This window comes from Myripristis murdjan, chromosome 1, assembly GCF_902150065.1.
Source record: "Myripristis murdjan chromosome 1, fMyrMur1.1, whole genome shotgun sequence".
NCBI classification, from domain to species: domain Eukaryota; kingdom Metazoa; phylum Chordata; class Actinopteri; order Holocentriformes; family Holocentridae; genus Myripristis; species Myripristis murdjan.
Genome location: NC_043980.1, coordinates 1,973,048 through 1,996,329, shown reverse-complemented (window position 1 = coordinate 1,996,329; position 23,282 = coordinate 1,973,048). Strand labels below are relative to the sequence as shown.

The 23,282-nt window shown below is 45.1% G+C and overlaps 1 protein-coding gene across 1 annotated transcript in view; it reads right to left on the bottom strand.

The window, feature by feature from the left end:
• The window catches only part of hnrnpll (heterogeneous nuclear ribonucleoprotein L like), a 49,451-nt gene that overhangs the window by 2,861 nt on the left and 23,308 nt on the right, over positions 1–23,282 (bottom strand). Inside the window, exons 2-11 of the mRNA XM_030049587.1 lie at positions 18,605–18,720; positions 18,100–18,337; positions 15,168–15,253; positions 13,085–13,181; positions 12,796–12,868; positions 10,120–10,179; positions 7,830–8,056; positions 7,624–7,745; positions 5,045–5,243; positions 338–395 (exon numbers count right to left, since the gene is read on the bottom strand). Coding sequence (XP_029905447.1) covers positions 338–395; positions 5,045–5,243; positions 7,624–7,745; positions 7,830–8,056; positions 10,120–10,179; positions 12,796–12,868; positions 13,085–13,181; positions 15,168–15,253; positions 18,100–18,337; positions 18,605–18,720 — 1,276 coding nt within the window. The remainder of the gene's footprint in view (positions 1–337; positions 396–5,044; positions 5,244–7,623; positions 7,746–7,829; positions 8,057–10,119; positions 10,180–12,795; positions 12,869–13,084; positions 13,182–15,167; positions 15,254–18,099; positions 18,338–18,604; positions 18,721–23,282) is intronic.

Here is a 23,282-nt window from a genome sequence, read left to right as displayed (position 1 = left end):
TTATTTCATAAAAATTATTTGTTTAATATCAATGTTATTATGTAGAAAATCTAAAATCCATAAGCAAGAAAAAAATAAAAGTTGGGTTGAATGGGGCTTTTCCTAATTTAAAAAAAAAAAAAAAAAAAAAAAAAAAGGAAATCAATGTTTTCTTATGTGACAAAATTCCAACCATTTTAAAAGTGAAACAAGACATGTTGATATTTTTTTACTACATCCATTTGTTTAAAATCTGCCATTAGCCGAAGATAAAAAAGGATTTAAATGCATGGAGGCTGCTGAAAGGCCCTCTGCTGCCCCTGCTGGCTCACAGAGGAACTGCAGCCTCTGGACTCACGTTTGGCATCAAACACCTTGAACTTGATGAACGCAGGAAGATCATGTTCTGTACAGAGCTGCAGAGAGACAGGCAGAGAGAGAGAGACAGGCAGAGAGAGAGACAGGCAGAGAGAGAGAGAGACAGGTAGAGAGACAGACAGGCAGAGAGAGAGAGAGACAGGTAGAGAGACAGACAGGCAGAGAGAGAGAGAGAGAGACAGGCAGAAAGAGAGACAGGCAGAGAGAGACAGGCAGAGAGACAGGCAGAGAGAGAGACAGGCAGAGAGAGAGAGAGAGACAGGAAGAGAGAGAGACAGACAGGCAGAGAGAGAGAGACAGTCAGTCAGTCAAACATCACAAACAACACACTGCTTTTCTTTTATTCTCTCTTTTTCTTTTTTCTTCTTTTTTTTAACACAACAAACTAAACCAGAGGGTTTTCAAAGTGGGGTCCTGGGACCCCCCGGGGCCCCTGAGGTCCTCTAGGAGCGGTCCTTCAACACAAGAAATCCACTGCTGATCGAACCTTTATATACATCCCTTTAACAATTATGATTGTTTTCTTCTATGTTAAAATGAATTTTTCCTTTTTAATATAAATGTTTCAGGTTTTTTTTTTTTTTTTTTGCTAATTTGCTAATCCCTCAGATTAACTCAACAGTCACCGCTACCACACAAGAATACATGTGAGTGATTATTTTAACTTCATATTGTAATCTCACCACTTTGAGTGAGACAATTTTCTTATGATAATTAATAAATACATATAAATATCTTAATAAATAATAAATATCTTCTCATATCTCCAAAGGGCCTGAGTGGTTTGCTCTAACTTTCAAATTTTCCCTTAATTTGTTGAAACTGAAGCGATGAAACTTAATTTGCCCTTAAATATTTTCACCGTTTAACACTTAAGCTTCTTCCTTAAGTGACTGTGTGCAGATCATTTAAGGCAAAGGCATATTTCAAACTGAAGACCAAAACTCACTTTAAGATGTTTTATGCTCTCGGCCCTGAAGGCCAGCAGCATTAACACTGCAGGGTGTATAAATATAAGAGGGTGTGACAACAATAACATTTTCTAATCAGCTCAGCAGAAAAACATCCCTGTGTTTTTCCTATAATGATTTACAAACAGAAACACAGATAAACTGTATTAAAGCCTGCAATAAAATCATGTGAACCAGGATGCAAGAAGACAGAAACTAAAGCAGAAACACTGTGACAGTAATGTGAAGATGACATGCTGTGTGTTATGTTTCATGTTGTGCTGTGTAATGTTGCTTCACTCCACTAGAGGGCGATGTTTCCTGCGGTTTGAACCCGGACTGTCCTCTGCCTGTAACTGAACTCTCACTGCTCTGGTATGTTAATGCAGAGTATTCATATATATCAGTATATTAATGCTGCTTTATTCATTATGTTTCTCACTTTACAGAAGCTGTTTTTTTTTTTTTTTTTAATTTAATTGATTTGTTTATTTAAAATAAGGATTCACTGCAAGCACTCCACTGCTCACATTCTATTTTACACATTTTATTGTTTCTTGTTGTTTTACTTCTTGTTTAATTTCATGTGTGTAATCTGTGTACAGATTATAAATGCTTTGACGCTCTTCGGTATTGTACAGGATTTTTTCCCTCCCAGTCTCATGATTTTGATGTTCATTTCTTTATTAATCTTCTTGTTGTGATGCAGGTTGTAAAGTGGCTTTACCATTATTACTATTGCTTTGAGGCCATGTTTTACCTCTTTGCTTTATTTTTTTGCTCCGTCCCTGACAGACAGACTTCAGTACAGACTCTGTTGTTGTTGTCGTTTGGTGCTGCTGCTCAACTCTCTTCATTTCCTCGAGGAACTTTTGCAAGTTTCCTGCCGTCGCCTCAGTCTGCAGCTTCTGGTTCCGTCTCTGAGCCAGACGGCTGCCCTTTTCTCTTTTTTCTCAGCTTGATGCAATTTCTCCAAAGTGGAAAGTCAGCCGCCGCGCCTCGTGCTGCCATTTCCCCAAACATCACACACACACACACACACACACACACACACACCTCCCTGCCCTGGCTGCACTTAAATCTTTTATTTTGCCATCTTAAGTTTTTTTTTTTATATCTATTTTTCTAGTTTTCTGTCCTCTGCTTTTTATGATGTTTGTTTTGCTTCTTGTTTTTTTATCCGGCTAATTTTTTTTTACCTCGACTGTTTTATTAGAAGATAAATTTTAGTTTAAAGCGTTTCCTCTGTTTTATTATGTTTCGCTGTATGAAGCATTTTGTTGTATTTGTTTATATGAGAAGTGCTATACAGATAAAGTCTGACTGACTGATTGAATGTAAATCCAAAGTTGAACACCTGACAGATATGAAATGATTTTTTTTTTAGATTTTTTTTTCATTCCTCTGTTCGGGGAGCTGTGGTTTAAAGGTTCGAGAGGTCGGCTTGTGACTGGAGAGTCATGACAGCAGCGTCGCCTCCCCCAGTTCACACAGCTGAGGTGCCCTTGAGCAAGGCAGTGAACCTCAGCTGCGGCAGAAGCTGCTCTGCGACAGCATCAGTGAACCTGGCCTCCATAAATACAGGACTTTAATAAATGTCCCTCCTGCATCAGTGGCAGTCTGAGTGAAATATATTGAATTACACCGGACTCAACAACATGTACAGGCGCCGGTTTCACTAAACTGCCATTTCATTTTAAAATCAGATTATGGAGAGAAAATGATAGTGGAACTTTAGGTATGTTTTGTCCTTAGTATCTAAACTCAGTGTCACTTCATCAGCTCCACCTGAATAATCTAATCTAATCCAGTCCAGCTGTTGTGCCCTAAAGTTTCCTCTCCTGCTGCCTATAATGCTCAGCTTGTCTTGTTGTCACGGTAACAGAGGTGTTCATTCACTTCTATGTTTGGCATTGAGCTCATAGTTAGTGCTGCACTTTACTGACAGCTGTTTCCACTATTCTGTCCCCCCTCATTTTATATGAATACGAAGGACAAAAAACCTGAAACCCCTCTCAGTGTAATGCAGTCCAGTAGCAGACCTCTGCAAACTACAACCTCAGTAATAAACACAGAATTAAAGAGACACATTCTGCACAATGTCAACACAAACTGAACATTATAAACTCTGTTAAAAGGCAGATTTGATGGCAGAGCTGAGGAAGAAACGCTGTGTGTTGGTGACTGTCCTGTACACATGATGTTGGTATTTAGTTCTGCGTTCTGAGGGGAAAACAGCAGCCGTTCACTATCTGACTGGCTGATTTCTGAGAACATGAACTTCACTTCAGGTCAGCCAGGTTGGACCAGGTTCATGAATTAGGAAAGCTTTATCGACTCAAAACACAGATTAAATATTTAGCACGCAGACTCCATCCGAAGCCTCGGCCGGATCCTGCTGAGAAAAACAAACACGAAATCAAACGAAACCAAAAAAAACCAAAAAAAACCAAAAAAAACAACAACAAAAAAAAGGGCTGAACACGAGGAACCGTCTGAAGTTCCACTGATCTGAGCGTTTTTGCAGAAACGCTTCAAACCAGCTGAGACACGGTGAGGTTTGGCTCTGCAGTGCAGCACAAGTTCACCTCCACACTGAATTATTCAAACAACCTCAGTCATTTGAATGAATCAATGCAGAGGTGATGTTGGGAGTGTGCAAGCATCAATTTTTGATAGACTGTCCAAACAGGGCCGACGAAGAACCCTGGAAGAACCCTGGAAGAGCCCTGGAAGAACCCTGGATGTCCTGAGTGTGTCTGCTGCCTGGACTCCTGGACGAGAGCTGAGCTGTAATTTAATCCAGTCTTTTGTTTGTTGTGTTTGCTTGTGTGTGCTGATGTGTAGTGATGCTTTCTGTAATCTGAAGGACAGAATGCAGCTGATTCAGCAGCGGGATTACGCCAGAGACCTTAAATTTCTTGCCCCAGCAGATTAAACACATTCTTCCTAACGAGAGACGATAGAGTTACTATAGGAATATTACAGAAATATTACAGGCAGCAGTGTGAATGTGCATGTTGCAGTTACCACAGGAATATTACAGGAATATTACAGGCTGATCTATCCACCTCAGCACAGAGACCGACCCTCTCAGACCTGCTGGGATAATTTAATTTAGCTGCTGTAGTCTGGAATAACTTTCAGATGTGAAATATGTTTTACAGAACTGACAGCGTATTAAAATGAGGCTGAGAGCAGGAAGGTCTCCTGTTGTTAAAGGCCTTGTGCCTGTTAGATGTTAAATGCCATTTTATTCTTTGTGTAAAAAATAAGAATTCCTTTGTAGATCATAATCATGTAATCATCTGTTTTACTGTGCGTATGATCTCTCTCTCTCTCTCTTTCTGTCTGCCTGTCTCCTAAAAAAAACCTTAAGAAGGAAGTTATGAGGCTCAGAAATTATAGGGAAAAAAATGATGTGAATAAAAAAATAGTGTGAAATTTGGAGCTGCCTGTATGAACTTTGTGGAGCTGAAACTCGGAAAATATTCCCAGTATGAATGTCAGATTTTGCACGGCTTCACTGAACATGCAGAAGATATTATAGGGAAAAAATGTACAAAAAAAAAAAAAAAAAAAAAAAATCAGCTGATTCTGAGAGGTTTTCTGAACTGGCTGATTTTATGTGAATTGATCCCTAAAATATTCTTCAAAGGTAAAGGCAAGTGGCGTTCCAAAAACAGGCCTTTGCCCCCCCGCCCCTCCCCCCCGAGACAGAGGCCCCGCCCCCTCACCCGGTGCAGCTGCGCCTGGCTCAGGGTGGGCGGGGCGTTGTAGAAGTGCAGCACGGCGGCGGGCGGCTGGATGATGTTGCGGCTGGCCTGCAGGCTGCTGAAGCGGTTGTTCCTGGTCAGGCTGAAGTCCTGGTAGCTGCTGCCGCCGTCGGCCAGCTCAAACACCTGGCTGGGAATCACCGCCTGCTGCTTGGACACACTGCGGGAATGAAGGAATGAATGAATGAATGAAGGCTTTATAGAGTGGTGAAGTCCCGCCTTCCACTGGGTCCCCAAAAGCAAAAAGTTATCAGTGCAATTCAACGGGTAGATAAAAATTATTTTCTGGTCCTGTTTGAATTGTGCCATGGATTTCACATATGTTGTTTGTGATATTTAAAAATAATTTTTCACGCAAAGAAGACTACAATTTAGCGCGAAGAATTTTGATAAGGTTTTGTGTGAACCCGCTTTGTGAACTACAACTCTTCGCTGCTCTCGGTGTGAATGATATCCGTCACCACCCGCGCTGGTCAGCTGGAGCCAGCGATTCCTAGTCCTTTTATCAGATGGGAAACGATAGAAATTACTGCCGTTCCTGCTGGAATGTGGCTAATCGGGAACAAAACACACCGACATCTTGACTTGAATCTGGATGGAGGGAAACGGTGATGACATGACGTCACATACGCGACACAGCATGTAGTCTTTCTAATTGTGTTTTCTCGACAGCATTTAACTGAACAATGGAGCAATAAACGGTCAAACTCTTGACATGAAAATTTGTTATTTAAGCCGATAAACAACATTTGTGTAATCCATGGCATAACGACGGGGGGACCAGAAAATAATTATTTTCTGTCCATTGAACACCATTCATTTTTTTTTCGCTCTGAGAGGTCCCATGGGGGCCCACCGGAAGGGGCGGGACTTCACCACTCTATTTTGAACATGTGAAAAAAACACAATGCAAAAACAGTACAGAATAGCCGAAACAACAAAACATGTCCAATAAGGAGTAGAAAGAAGCGTCTGCTTATTTAAGTCCTACCCCTTCTCCACTGCTCAGTAACCACGGTGTCAGCTGACTTCCATACAATTGATCCAAATTACAATTTTTAAACCATATACCCATAAACAAACGTGTTATCATATGATCATTTGTGCATTTTTACCCATAGTAAAAATAAATAATGTGAATAAACAAAATAATAATAATAATAATAATAATAATAATAATAATAACAGAGCCAAATAGACAAAAATAAATAAATAAATAAATGATCTGTGAGAACACCTGGTGACTGTCACAGCCCTGAAAACCATATGTTTGCACCGCTGCTTAAACTGGACACACACAGATATCACAGTCAACTGAAACTAAACTGAAAAACATGTTAGTTTAACGGAAACAAAAAATAAAAACCAGACTTTAGAGAAAAAAAAGAAAACGAACTGAAACGATATTGTGTTGTTACAAAACTGACTAAAGTAAAACATAAAAGGAATAGAATCAGTAGTATTGGCAATAGTACTGTATTAATGATAGTATTGGTAAATGGCTTATGGTAGTACTGGTAGAAGTACTGGTGGTGTTTAGTTTCAGTAGTTTTATTGCTACTGGCGGTAGTTTCAGTAGTTCTAGTATTATCATTTGGTAGTATTACTAGCATTTCTAACACTGGTAGTACTGGTATTACTCCTAGCAGCAGTGTTTATGGTAGTCGAGATGTTTTAGTAGTATTGGTAGTAGTGGCAGTAGTTTTAGCAGTTTTGGCAGATTTATTGGGGAGGACTGGAAATAGCAGTAGTATTTAGCAGTATTGGTAATACTGGCAGTAGTTTTAGCAATACTGGTAGTACTCCTGCCGATAGTGTTTACAGTAGTAGTGTTGGTAGTAGTTTCAGTAGTACTGGTAGTGTTGCAAGTAGAATCAGTTATATTGGCAATAGTACTCTATTACTTACAGTACTGGTAAATGGCTTATTGTAATACTGGTATAAGTACTGGTAGTACTGGCAGTATAATTAGTTTTATGGGTACTGACAGCAGTTTAAGTAGTGCTAATAGCAGTATTACAATAGTAGTTTTACAATATAGTATTTAAAACATAGTAGTATTTGTAATATTGGTGGTAGTAGTACAGGTAGTACTACTGGCATTAGTGTTTATAGACCAAGTGTAGATCTAGCAGTATTAGTAGTAGTATTGGTAGCGTTTGAGGTACTGGTAGCAGTACTGCTAATACTGGTTGCCGTAGCACTGGTATTACTCCTAGCAGTGGTGTTAATAAAAGTTTTAGTAGTACTGGCGGTAGTTTCAGTAATATTTAGTAAAAGTGCTGGTAGCAGGTTTTAGTAATATTCATAGTAGTATTTGTAGTACCGGCAGTTGTTTCAGTAGTATTTAGTGGTATATTTGGGAGTGGGTTTTAGTGGCATTGATGGTATTGGCAGTAGTTTCAGTGATGTCCAGTAGTGTATGCTGGTGGCTGTAGTAGCCCTGGTGATATAGGCAGTACTTTGGGTGATATCTAGTAGTATATCTGGTGGTAGTAGTAGTAGTACTGAGTGTAGTACTTGTGGCAGTACTTGCTCACCAGACGCTGAGCCTCTTGCCGAACAGTTTGATGCTGTTCAGGTGAGTGATGGCTCGATCCACAGCGAACTCATCGCCCATCTCCACCAGCGCCGTGCCCGCCACGCTCTTCATGAACTTCACCTGCAAACAGCCAATCAGAGCCGGGGTCAGGGGTCAGGGGTCAGAGGTCAGAGGTCACGTGTGTCGTCACGGACGCAGACCGACCTTCTCCACGTTGCCGTAGAGACAGAAGAGGTTGAAGATGCGGCTGCAGTTCATCTTGGTCGGGTGCAGGCCGCTCACCATGGCGACGGAGCTGGAGGCGTGGCCCAGGTAGGAGGAGGCGGAGCTCTGATGGAGGAGCAGCGGGTAGGAGATCATGTCCTGCACCTCCTCACTGCTCCTCCTCAACCTGCTGCTACCAGGCAGCGGCAGCAGGGGGCAGTGTGGGCCTGGACAGACGGAGGACAAGATCATTTATCTGCAGAAACGATATTCAGTGTGGTGTGTGTGTGTGTGTGTGTGTGTGTGGATCCATTCTCTTATTAACAAAGACTAGTGTGATGACATGGATCTGTCCCTAAATGTAGAGTAGAAATAAATAAAGCAGGAAGAGGAAAGTTGTAGTTCTGTCTCACTCGGACGGGACACACAGGGATCATTTTAAGGAAAATCCCTCAACATCCTGCAACACCATTAAAAAGAGACAGACTTCTCAATTAAAATCCTACATTTAATGGAAATCGTTTGGAAGAAAATGTTTCCCAGAACAAACAAACATTCGAGCATTAAAAAAAAAAATTAAGTATGAGACAACATGCTTAAAAATATCTCATTAAACTACTTAACACAACTCAATACTCTATAATCACAATGAAGTGGCCTATATTTTTATGCAGTTCTTTGCACTTGTGTGTCGCTAACCCTAACCCTAACCTTAACCAAGGAGTTTAGCATTCTGAAGCACTTATTTTAGCACTTATCTTTGTAGCACTTACGTTTTACATATTTTTCCTTACATATACCTCCTTATTTAATTCACCTGGTAATTTTAAGCCGCCCACAGATGCTACTTTAAGGACCCTGGGGAGTTGGAGTACCTTGATAAAACATAAACTCCCGTTGCCTCATCTGTCCAGCGGCCCAACTCATCTTGCATTGTTTTTATGAGGCTTTAAAGGACCTGTTTGAATTCTTTTAGGGCCCCTGAGAGCCCGTGGCCCTCAGAGTGTCGTCTTCAGGGCACTGCAACCCCACCCTAACCTAACCTTAACCCTAACCTAACCTTAACCAAGTATTTTAGCTAATATTAGCTGACGAGCTAAGAAGCTAACGTTCACCTAGCTAATGATTAGCTAACAAGCTAAGTTTTTTAAGAGCCTTTAGAGACAGATTTTAACCGAATTTGGACAAATACTATTTTTCTTATACAAATCAGCATTTCGGGAGAGTGTCAGGCACATCCTACATTTCTGATCGAGGGCGGCAGGAACTTTTTAGAAATAAGAAATGTGGTCGGTATTAACTTTATGATTCTATGAAATGTTGTTACAGGTTTTTGTAAATATTGTAAATGTCCTTTAGGTTGTGTTGAATTGAATTGACACAGACATTGTCCACAGAAGGTCATAGATACAGAAAGTACGACAGATAAATATAAAGTGAGTTGGGTTAATCTACAAGGAATACACAGAAATACACGGATACATTAAATTAGATAACAATGTTTTATGCTGAAATTAAGATGAACTTTTAAGGCCTGATATTTCCATCCATCCATGCACCTTCTAAACCGCTTATCCTCACTAGGGTCGCGGGGGGGTGCTGGAGCCTATCCCGGCGCTCATAGGGCGAAGGCAAGGAAACACCCTGGACAGGTCGCCAGTCCATCACAGGGCAGCCTGATATTTGTGAAATTGAATTGAAGACATTTTAAAACTCTCTGAGGACCTGCAGGTCTTTAATATTGTAAAATACGCTGCGCTCAGATTAGCTGTGATGCGGCACAACTAATCGGCCTCTGACACTTTTTACAAATGTGTGTTTTTTCAGGTGTAGGCCTCTTTTTCGACAACTTTTGACGTGAGGACGGACTCGGCGGCTGCACGGTTTATTTCTCGCGTCGCAAACAGATTTCGGCGAGCTTCCAAAAGTTTCCAAAAGAGGCGCCACGTTGGACCGGTTTGAAATGCGGGGAGAGGACGGCCCACTGGTGGAGCGTTCGTCCAATCAGGTGCGGTGTTCAAGCTGCCAATCATCAGGAGCGGCCACGCCCACCAAGCGGCACGACTCCCGGCGCCCCAGTGCACGCCGCTGTGCCCGCGCACCACAAACCAGGCGCCAGGAGCTTTTTTTACCTGGAGCCTGCTGTTGCCATGGAAACGGTTCCAGAACCCCTGAACTCGCCTCGGGGTGCAGAACAGCTCGTTAAAAAGTTCTCCTGCTCGAAAAAAAAAAAGAGCCGACAGACAGACAGGAGGGAGACAGACAGACAGACAGACAGACAGTTTGATACCGTAGCCGTTGGATGGATGTTCCCCCAGGATGGCCTGACGCTGCCTCCCCTTCCCCCGCTCTGCAACACACACACACACACACACACACACACACACACACACACACAGAAAAATGCTTAGCCAAAATGAGAACTGACAGCAAGGTTGTTGCCAATGGCACCGTATCTCTCTCTCTCTCTCTCACACACACACACACACACACACACACACACACACACACACACACACACACACTATCTGCAGTGACTAAACAGAACACACACAACCGTTTTTATCTGAGTAATAGAGACGGGGATGTGCATGTGTGTGCTTGTGTGTGTGTGTGTGTGTGTGTGTGTGTGTGTGTGTGTGTGGTGGCTGGGGTTCAGAGACTCTGACCCATATAAGGCCAGAGATGCAGGAGCTGAAACCAAGCGCTCCCTCCAGATAATCCTCCAGCAGGAAAATCTATTTTTAGCCTCGTGTCCCGCAGCACGCCGACAGGAATCAATTCAGCCTGCGTTTCGTTTTATGAGACCGTCACGGAGCTCCGCCCTGCCCTCCCAGCATGCTCTCTGTTCGTTAACGACGTTCATCACGCGGCTAGGCTGAATGCTTGATTCTGATTGGTCGATGACTGCATTTACATGGACCTCAGCGTCCTGGTTATGAGGCTTATCGCGGTTTGGATCATATTCGGGATGTGGTGGTTTACATGATTCATATCCCCGGTCTCCATGGTAACCACCAGCATCCCCGTCACTGAACCGCACGCTATTTTGAAACCGTTAATCTGATATTCCTCTGTGACTGTTGACCTTCAGGTAATTTGACTGTGTCTAATTGGAAATGTGACCACTTTGGATTAGAGTGGTTCAGCTCTGTTACCTGCACCTGCACCTGCACCTGCACCTGCACCTGTGCAGGTAGAACCCAGGATCAGGTGTAAACATGCACCAGGATCCCAGTTTCCTTCAGAAAACTCTAGCTAGCAAGATCAGGTTGATCAAAACCGGAATAAGGGCTGATCCAGGTGTCAGACACCAGGATGTGATGTTTACATGCACAAACACAGAAACAGAACACCTCGACACCCCGATCAGACCCGGGACACGCCAGAGCAGGTAAACACAGGTAAACACAGGTAAACACAGGTAAACACTGTAGCTGTGTCCCAGTTCAGGGTCTCCATCCTTGGAAGTCGGCATTTGAAGGCCCGTTATGTCCCATCACTGCCCGAATTCCTGTCCCAGTTCACCCAAAGTCGAAGGATCCTTCAAATTCGCACTTCAAAGTCGTCCTCCTTTTCAGCCGATTCGGAGGCTGCACCGCGACTATCTAAGTATTCAGATTTCACATTATAAAATATTCAAATATTCAATATTCAAAATATTCAGTTTTTACTCATCAGTTAAAATATGTGACTGGTAATGCTGAATAATGGTTAGCTTGATGCTATACAAACTTTCCTTTCACATGTTTGAGGTTCAGAGGTTGTAACGTGGTCGGCGGTAACGCGACCAGGAAATACTCCGAAGGCGAGACCGTCCCATTTGATTGACGGGGAGGACGCGTCGTCTGAAGTCCGGGTCCTTCGAAGGACGCGGACTTCGGACAACGCGTCCTTCGAAGGATGCAGACCCTGAATTGGGACACAGCTACAGTCTCTTACAGCGTTCTGCGGTCAGTTGTTTTTTAGAAACTGACTGTTGTCAAGGCTAACATTAGCAAGCTAGCTGCTGTGTGTTGACATGAAGAGTTGCAGTTTGTCGAATCAGTGTGCAGGTTGAAGGTCGTGTGCAGGTTGAAGGTCATGTGCAGGATGAAGGTCGTGTGCAGGTTGAAGGTCGTGTGCAGGTTGAAGGTCGTGCAGGTTGAAGGTCATGTGCAGGTTGAAGGTCATGTGCAGGTTGAAGGTCGTGTGCAGGTTGAAGGTCATGTGCAGGATGAAGGTCGTGTGCAGGTTGAAGGTCGTGTGCAGGTTGAAGGTCGTGTGCAGGTTGAAGGTCATCTTAGATTTTCACAAAGAACGGTAAAATTTTGTTGCGGTTTGGCCGTTCATTTACACGACAACAGCATTTTAGGTGCTTGAAAACGCAAACTTTGGAAACCGGGTTCCAGAGTGGAATGTTTTGATAACGCCCCCCTCCCCGTCGCCGTGGAAACTGGCAATACGCAATTCTTGTGAAAACGATGACGACACGGCCCCACTTCTCGCGTCACTGTGACGTTTTCAGTCCTGCGCCAGAAAGAAAACAACAACAGTGGTGGACTATCGAGCGGTTTGCGCTGCTCTGTGGTGTTACTTTGCAAAGTTACACCGCCTCCTGCTGGCCTGGCAGGCACACGGCAGCGTTTTCAGTTGTTTTTGCGGATCGTTCTCACAGCGTTATCGTATAAACATGGAACTTTTTAAAAACGCAAAGGAATGAGTTTTCCTTTTTTATCAGAACTGTTGTCGTGTAAACGGGCCTGAAAGTGAAAGGTCATCTGTTTGAGGGTTGGAGGTCATTTGAAGGTCGCGTGAAGGATTAAGGTCATGTGAAAGTTGAAGGTCGTGTGCAGGCTGAAGGTCGTGTGAAGGTCGTGTGCAGGCTGAAGGTCGTATGAAGGTTGTAGGTCGTGTGCAGGCTGAAGGTCGTATGAAGGTTGTAGGTCGTGTGCAGGCTGAAGGTCGTGTGAAGGTCGTGGCCTACCTCGGCGCAGCAGGAACGGTTTGGTGTAATCCCAGCTGGCGTTGTCGTTGCGCACGACGTTCAGTCTGCTGGGCTGCAGGGGGCGACAGAGCACAGCACCACTGGGTGGGTGTGTGTGTGTGTGTGCAGGAATGTGTGCATATGAGTGTGTGTGAGCACCATAAGGGTGTGTATGTGTGCATGCACGTGACTGTGTGCAGACAGTTTGCATTTGTTCACACTGTGAGTGTGTGTGAGGGCAGTGAGAGAGAGAGTGTGTGTGTGTGTGTGTGTGTGTGTGTGTGTTTACCCGGGCATACTCGATCTTCAGCGTGCAGCAGCCGGCGTAGATGTCCGCTCCGTTCAGAGCCTGTTTGGCCTTCTGAGCGTTCTCCACCGATTCAAACGTGAACAAACTCGTTAAGGACGACCAACCAGGACGCTCAGAGCCACAGACAGCCGGCCAATCAGAGGACAGGAACAAAGCCAGCTGTGTGCAGGTGTAGTCTACCTAAAGGAGGCTCTTTTAATTCACTGTTATATAGTAACCTTTTAATTCAAGGTTACTATATATATAGTAACCTTTTAATTCACTGTTTAAATATCAGTTCTGGCATTTATTCCTTATATTCCTTATTAGCGCATATCAAATCAGATAATGTGTGATATGCATGTGTAAACAGAATAATTCAAAGAACTTGTAATTGGCTTTTTTTCTTGTCTTTGTGTGTGTAATCAACTTGTGAATTTTTATAGTGATATCTGAAAGTAAAATGTGTGTTAAAAGGCTGTTTTTTGGTATTATATGGTCATATAGAGGTGATTTTCAAAACTTTCCACCAATGCGATTCCTTGGGACTTTTTTTTTTCTGATGAACCTGTGTGTAAATACATACGTTCATAACACGCTCTGGGGGAATGCTCTTCGCTGATTGGTCGGCAGGTGTGCATTAAAATTGGTGTCTTGCACGCGTAGTTCGGCTAAAGTTTAATCTCCATTCCAAATTCATCCACCACCCGACGTGTTTACTGTTTTGCTGTCTATTATTTATTGTTTATTTTATTGTTTTATTGCTATACGTGTACAGCACTTTGAGCTGCAGTTTTATCTTTTTACCTTCTTATGTGTTTAATTCTTTTATTTCATTGGGTTTTATTGTTTTACTGTCTATTATTTATTGTTATTTATTGTTTTCTTGCTATAAGTGTACAGCACGTTGAACTGCATTTATGTTATGAAAGGTGTTATATAAATAAAGTTTATTATAATTATTATTATAACCATAGCAACATCAGAAAGCACATCTGAAAAGACACTGATGGGATTTCTGACATTGTTTCCTCCTCTTTGCTTGATGCGGTTGGTGAGTGACGGAGGTGTGAGCAGGATAATCGACTCATAGGTTTTGCGTTAAACGGTTTTGAGGCACACAACCTGGTCGCCTCCGCAAAAGCGCCTCAAAACCGTTTACCTCACACCTACGAGTCGATTATCCCTCACTTATTCAGCCTCGTGTGTGTAAAATGAGAGGATTAAAAAATAAAAGGAACAAACAACAAAAATAAATCAGTCATCCTTTCGGCATTTTTAATGCCAGTTAGATAAACATAAACTCTGAAATGAGCAAGTAGTGCAAAACTGACCAAGAATATGAATCTACATTATATATATATTTTTTTAAAAAAGTAATAAATAAAATAATTCCCCAGTTTTTCAGTGTTATCAGGATGAGGCGAGCTCAGTGTGGTTTAACAGTCACACCTCTGCAGGACTCGTCCTCCTCCTCCAGAACATGAAGCTTTTTCTCTTTTCCTGCATCGTCATCAGTGAGCTGGAACCTGAACCTGTGTTATACACCCTCTGTGTGTGTGTGTGTGTGTGTGTGTGTGTGTGTGTGTGTTGGATGTGTGGATGGATATGACTTCTTGTAACTGTTTATTTTTAATTATGTATTTATTCTGTTGTTTCTTCGGTATTATGCCCTTTACGTCTACCCCCCCAACACACACACACACACACACACACACACACACACTCAGCAGTGTACACGGTTTCATCCTGATGTAACGACAGCAGTAAAAACCCGTCGACGCCGTAAAGCTGAGGAGCGTGAAAAGCTCTTAAAATGCAGCTGGAATAGAATTGAACTGAATTTTAATGAGCCTCAACAGAACTCTTTTAAACCTGTGTGTGTGTGTGTGTGTGTGTGTGTGTGTGTGTGTGTGTGTGTGTGTTCTTCCTCCTCCCCCACAGCCAGCTGAGCTGCAGGTGACAGCATGTGGGCGAATACACACACTCAAAAAACCACACACTGACACACATGCGCTGTCTGCACACACACACACACACACACACACACACACACACACACTCACACACTCAGTCAGGATATTCCACCATGGCCTGGATGCCGTTGCGTTTGAAGATGACGATGCGCAGGACGTTACCGACGGGGTTACAGACGGTGTACAGAACATCCTGAGAGAGAGACAGGTAGAGAGAGAGAGAGACAGAGAGAGAGAGAGAGAGAGAGAGAGACAGAGAGAGAGAGGGAGAGAGACAGACAGAGAGAGAGACAGACAGACAGAGACAGAGAGCGGAGCTGTGACTCACACATCACTCAGATTACATCAGACTAGATTAGACTAGATTATATGTTGTGGGTTGTTTGCGCAGCAGAAATAGCAGGATACAGTCAGGCAGACAGAAGGTGAGGAACCTGATGAAGATCTGATGTCTGGGGGAGAGGAGGAGGTTCTGGAGATGGAGCAGGAGGTTCTGGGTGGACTAGTGGAGGTTCTAGAGCAGTACAGAAGGTACTGTGGCTGTTAGAGGAGGTTCTGGAGACGTTCAGCACGTTCAGACAGGGTGGAGGAGGTTCTGGGGGGGTGGAGTCAGGTTTGGGTCAGCGTTTTTAGGGTTAGCGTCAGATGAATGAAGGGTGGATGAGGTTCTAGCTTAAGTAAAGGAGGTCATGGAGGTGGTGAAGGAGGTGTTGGAGGAGGTTCTGGTGGGACAGAGGAGGTTCTGACAAGAGATTGCAAAGAGGGTTCTGTTAGGGTTAGAGGAGGTTCTGGGGTGGATGAGGTTCTGTAGGTGTTAGAGGACATTCTGGGTGAAGTTTAGGAGGTTCTTGAGGGATTAGAGGAGGTAAGGGAGTATAGAAGGTTCTGGATGAAGTAGAAAAGGCTTAGTTGAAATATAGGAGGTTCCATGGGGTAAAGGAGTAAAGGAGGTCATGGAGGTGGTGAAGGAGGAAGCACTTTCCCTACTAGGGGGATGTACTGTGGATGCTGAAGGAGGTTCTGGTGGGATAGAGGAGGTTCTGACAAGAAGTTCCTGGGAGTTGTAAAGAGGATTCTGTTGGGGTTAGAGGAGGTTCTAGGGTGGATGAGGTTCTGTAGGTGTTAGAGGACATTCTGGGTGAAGTTTAGGAGGTTCTGGAGATGGAGTAGGAGGTTCTCAGTGGACTAGTGGAGGTTCTAGAGCAGTACAGAAGGTACTGTGGCTGTTACAGGAGGTTTTGGAGACGTTCAGGACGTTCAGACGGGGTGGAGGAGGGTCTCGGGGGGTGGAGTCAGGTTTGGGTCAGCGTTTTTAGGGTTAGGGTCAGACGAATGAAGGGTGGAGGAGGTTCTAGGTTAAGTAAAGGAGGTCATGGAGGTGGTGAAGGAGGTTCTGCAGAGAGTAAAGTACTTTCCCTACTACGGGAGGTACTGTGGATGTTGGAGGAGGTTCTGGTGGGACAGAGGAGGTTCTGACAAGAGGTTGCAAAGAGGGCTCTACTGGGGTTAGAGGAGGTTCTAGGGTGGATGAGGTTCTGTGGGTGCTAGAGGACATTCTGGGTGAAGTTTAGGAGGTTCCTAAGGGATTAGAGGAGGTACTGGAGTAGAGAAGGTTCTGGATAAAGTAGAAAAGGCTCAGTTGGAATATAGGAGGTTCCGTGGGGTAAAGGAGTAAAGGAGGTTATGTAGGTGGTGAAGGAGGTTCTGAAGAGAGTAAAGTACTTTCCCTACTAGGGGGACGTACCGTGGATGCTGAAGGAGGTTCTGGTGGGATAGAGGAGGTTCTGACAAGAGGTTCCTGGGAGTTGTAAAGAGGGTTCTGTTGGGGTTAGAGGAGGCTCTAGGGTGTATGAGGTTCTGTAGGTGTTAGAGGACATTTTGGGTGAAGTTTAGGAGGTTCTGGAGATGGAGCAGGAGATTCTCAGTGGACTAGTGGAGGTTCTAGAGAAGTACAGAAGGTACTGTGGCTGTTAGAGGAGGTTCTGGAGACGTTTAGGACGTTCAGACGGGGTAGAGGAGGTTCTGGGGGGTGGAGTCAGGTTTGGGTCAGCGTTTTTAGGGTTAGGGTCAGACAAATGAAGGGTGGATGAGGTTCTAGCTTAAGTAAAGGAGGTCATGGAGGTGGTGAAGGAGGTTCTGCAGAGAGTAAAGTACTTTCCCTACTACAGGACATACTGTGGATGTTGGAGGAGGTTCTGGTGGGACAGAGGAGGTTCTGACAAGAGGTTGCAAAGAGGGTTCTATTGGGGTTAGAGGAGGTTCTAGGGTGGATGAGGTTCTGTAGGTGTTAGAGGACATTCTGGGTGAAGTTTGGGAGGTTCCTAAGGGATTGGAGGAGTTACTGGAGTAGAGAAGGTTCTGGATAAAGTAGAAAAGGCTCAGTGGGAATGTAGGAGGTTCTGTGGGGGTAAAGGTGTAAAGGAGGTTATGTAGGTGGTGAAGGAAGTTCTGGTTGGAGTAGAGGAGATTCTAGAAGAGTAGGGGAGTCACTGGGGGTGTTAGAGGTAGCTCTGGTGGGATAGAGGAGGTTCTAGATTAAGAAGAAGAGGTTCATTGGAGATAGTGTGGAGTGGAGATGGTGGAGATGGTTCTATGGGGTGGATGAGGTGTTAGACGACATTCAGGGTGAACTGTAGGAGGTTCTTGAGGGGGTAGAGGAAGTTCTCTTGGAAGTGGAGAAGGTTCTATAGGGATGGATGACATGTATTAGAGGAGCTTCTGGGCAAAGTAGAGGAGCTTCTGGAGGGGTAGAGGAGGTTCTAGAGGAGAGGAGGAGGAGGTACTATAGGTGATAGAGAACATTCTGGAGAGATAGCAGAGGTTATAACAGGGTACAGTTGGTTCTGGAGGTTGTAAAGGAGGTTCTAGTGGGGGTTGTGGAGATTCTGTAGGGGGACTGAGGTTCTGTAGATGTTAGAGGATGTTCTGCGTGAAGGAAGGAGGTTCTTGAGGGAGTAGAGGAGGTTCTGTAGAGGTAGAGGAGGTTCTGTAGAGGTAGAGGAGGTTCTAGTGGGCCAGAGGAGGTTGCTGGGGACTTACAGTGGTGATGGGGTACAGCGGGTTCTGGATGGACAGCAGCAGAACCTTGTTCCCGCTGGCCGGGTCGTCGACGCTGGTCGGCCTGCTGATCCTCTGGCTGGTGGAGAAGTTGAAGAACGCTCGCTGGCCGGCGATGCAGACGGCCTCGAGGGCGCCGGACGCCACGCAGCGCTCGGCGCTCTGCACGCCGTCAAACTCCACCAGCGCCTGCCGCTTGAACGGCATCATCATCACGTAGCTGCAGGACGCAGGTGCAACAGGGAGTTAACACACACCGCACCTGAAACACACACCTGAAACACACACCGCACCTGACACACACACCACACCTGAAACACACACCGCACCTGAAACACACACCGCGCATGAAACACACACCGCACCTGACACACACACCACACCTGAAACACACACCTGAAACACACATCTGACCTGACACACACACACACACACACACACACACACACAGATGATGTCATTTTAAAGTCAGAGCAGGTAAAGTCACCAGATGTTGCCAAATCTGTCCAGCGCCTCCACCAGGTCGGCCTCCACCACGGCGTCGCACAGCCCGCGCACGTGCACCACCGGGGAGGGGGGGATCCGGTGGCTGTCCTCGCCGTCCTGAGGAGAGAGGAGACACGCAGGTCAGACTGGGGTAAAGGTCAAAGGTCATTTCATCAGGAGCTCAGGTCAGCTCGAAACCCCCAGGAAGACCATTTACCCATAAGTCCTCATGAAGTCACATGACCTCCACTTCCTGTCAAACAGAGCGTCTCAAACTGTGACATCATCATCCTGCACTCGTGGCTGGACATTCACATTTCAGCCAATGAAACCTTCACAAGATCCTCTCTCATCCACCTGCCCCTTCAAAATAAAAGTGTGTTTGGATGTCGCCTCTTTCGTGTCGCTTTTCTGTTTTGTTTGTGTTTTATCCTGTGAAATCTTTTTTTTTTTTTCATGTAAAACTGACCAGCAGGACTCCCTGGAGGAAGAGCTCTTGTATCTCAGTGGGACTTTCCTGGCCAAATAAATGATGAATAAAAATAAAATCTATATTTTTTTAAAATCATGTGAGAGGAGCAGGCAAAATTGCAGCGGTGTATTAGAGCCACTGTAGGGGGAAAAATTACAGACCAGGGGAAGGAGCAGGTCATTTTCTGCTAAAAAGACAAGATTAAAGTTGTAAATTTATGAGGAAAAAACTCACAAAATTTGAGGGAAAATACATTAAAAATTCTGATATTATGAAGTCACAAATTCATGAGAAATGCTCAATGACGCTGTCATCCCGTCAGAACCCAAAACACCAGAGGAACTTCACTCTGTTCTCCAAACAGACGATCCCAGACGTTTAAAAGTGTTTCCATTAATTCTGTGAGTCATCAGTCTTGGCCTGAACCTGAGGGGTTTTATCTTTTATTTTTCTGCTTCCTCAGATGTTCACTATTTACATTTACTGACAGTTTTTTTTGTGTTATTCCACAAATTATTCCTCTTAAAAGCGTCTTCCTCTGAGGGCAGGATGCCTCTGAAAAGGCCTTTGGGCCGTCATGTGACACTGACATTCTACACAGTTAACTCTTTAATTTAATTGGCTCTTTGCGGTCAGAGGTCAGGACAGTCCCGCCTTCCTCCCAGTGCATGCTGGGATATGCTCCAACCCCTCCATAACCCTGAACAGGACCAAGCGGGAAGAGGCAATAAATAAAGGGGGGGGTTTAGGGGTTTAATTGGCAGCGTGCTTTTCATCATGTGCACTTTGTTTTCCAGCTGAGCTTTAAAGACACAGAGGGGCGTCACGCCGAGCTGCACGACACGACCACAACCACCAAACTACACCACACAACCACCAAACTACACCACACAACCACCAAACTACACCACACGACCACCAAATACACCACACGACCACCAAACTACACCACACGACCACAACCACCAAACTACACCACACGACCACAACCACCAAACTACACCACACAACCACCAAACTACACCACACGACCACAACCACCAAACTACACCACACAACCACCAAACTACACCACACGACCACAACCACCAAACTACACCACAAGAACACCAAATTACACTGCACGACCACGACCACCAAACTACACCACACGACCACAACCACGAAACTACACCACACAACCACAACCACCAAACTACACCACACGACCACCAAACTACACCACACAACCACCAAACTACACCACATGACCACAATCACCAAAATACACCACACGACCACCAAACTACACCACACAACCACCAAACTACACCACACAACCACAACCACCAAACTACACCAAACGACCATCAAACTACACCACACAACCACCAAACTGCACCACAAAACCACCAAACTACACCACACGACCACCAAACTACACCACACAACCACAACCACCAAACTACACCACACACCCACCAAACTACAACACACGACCACAACCACCAAACTACACTACACGACCACCAAACTACACCGCAAGACCACAACCACCAAACTAAACCACACGACCACCAAACTACACCACACGACCACAACCACCAAACTACACCACACATCCACCAAACTACACCACACGACCACAACCACCAAACTACACCACAAGACCACAACCACCAAACTACACCACACGATCACAACCACCAAACTACACTACACGACCACCAAACTACACCACACGACCACAACCACCAAACTACACCACACGACCACCAAACTACACCACACGACCACAACCACCAAACTACACCACAAGACCACAACCACCAAACTACACCACACGACCACAACCACCAAACTACACCACAAGACCACAACCACCAAACTACACCACACGACCACCAAACTACACCACACGACCACAACCACCAAACTACACCACACGACCACAACCACCAAACTACACCACACAACCATCAAACTACACCACACAACCACAACCACCAAACTACACCACACGACCACCAAACTACACCACACAACCACCAAACTACACCACACGACCACAATCACCAAACTACACCACACGACCACCAAACTACACCACACGACCACCAAACTACACCACACAACCACGAAACTACACCACACAACCACCAAACTACACCACACGACCACAACCACCAAACTACACCACAAGACCACAACCACCAAACTACACCACACGATCACAACCACCAAACTACACCACACGACCACCAAACTACACCACACGACCACAACCACCAAACTACACCACACGACCACAACCACCAAACTACACCACACAACCATCAAACTACACCACACAACCACAACCACCAAACTACACCACACGACCACCAAACTACACCACACAACCACCAAACTACACCACACGACCACAATCACCAAACTACACCACACGACCACCAAACTACACCACACGACCACCAAATACACCACACGACCACCAAACTACACCACACAACCACCAAACTACACCACACGACCACAACCACCAAACTACACCACACGACCACCAAACTACACCACATGACCACCAAACTACACCACACGACCACAACCACCAAACTACACCACACGACCACAACCACCAAACTACACCACACAACCATCAAACTACACCACACAACCACAACCACCAAACTACACCACACAACCACCAAACTGCACCACAAAACCACCAAACTACACCACACGACCACCAAACTACACCACACAACCACAACCACCAAACTACACCACACAACCACCAAACTACAACACACGACCACAAACACCAAACTACACTACACGACCACCAAACTACACCGCAAGACCACAACCACCAAACTAAACCACACGACCACCAAACTACACCACACGACCACAACCACCAAACTACACCACACATCCACCAAACTACACCACAAGACCACAACCACCAAACTACACCACACGACCACCAAACTACACCACACGACCACAACCACCAAACGACACCACACAACCACCAAACTACACCACACAACCACAACCACCAAACTACACCACACAACCACCAAACTACACCACACGACCACAACCACCAAACTACACCACACAACCACAACCACCAAACTACACCACAGGAACACCAAATTACACTGCACGACCACGACCACCAAACTACACCACACGACCACAACCACCAAACTACACCACACAACCACAACCACCAAACTACACCACACGACCAAAAAACTACACCACACGACCACAACCAAACTACACCACACAACCACAACCACCAAACTACACCACACGACCACCAAGCTACACCACACAACCACCAAACTACACCACACGACCACAATCACCAAACTACACCACACGACCACCAAACTACACCACACAACCACCAAACTACACCACACGACCACAACCACCAAACTACACCAAACGACCATCAAACTACACCACACATCCACCAAACTGCACAACAAAACCACCAAACTACACCACACGACCACCAAACTACACCACACGACCACAACCACCAAACTACACCACACAACCACCAAACTACACCACACGACCACAACCACCAAACTAAACCACACGACCACCAAACTACACCACACGACCACAACCACCAAACTACACCACACATCCACCAAACTACACCACACGACCACAACCACCAAACTACACCACAAGACCACAACCACCAAACTACACCACACGATCACAACCACCAAACTACACCACACGACCACCAAACTACACCACACGACCACAACCACCAAACTACACCACACAACCACAACCACCAAACTACACCACGAGACCACAACCACCAAACTACACCACACGATCACAACCACCAAACTACACCACACGACCACCAAACTACACCACACGACCACAACCACCAAACTACACCACACGACCACCAAACTGCACCACAAAACCACCAAACTACACCACACGACCACCAAACTACACCACACAACCACAACCACCAAACTACACCACACAACCACCAAACTACAACACACGACCACAAACACCAAACTACACTACACGACCACCAAACTACACCGCAAGACCACAACCACCAAACTAAACCACACGACCACCAAACTACACCACACGACCACAACCACCAAACTACACCACACATCCACCAAACTACACCACAAGACCACAACCACCAAACTAC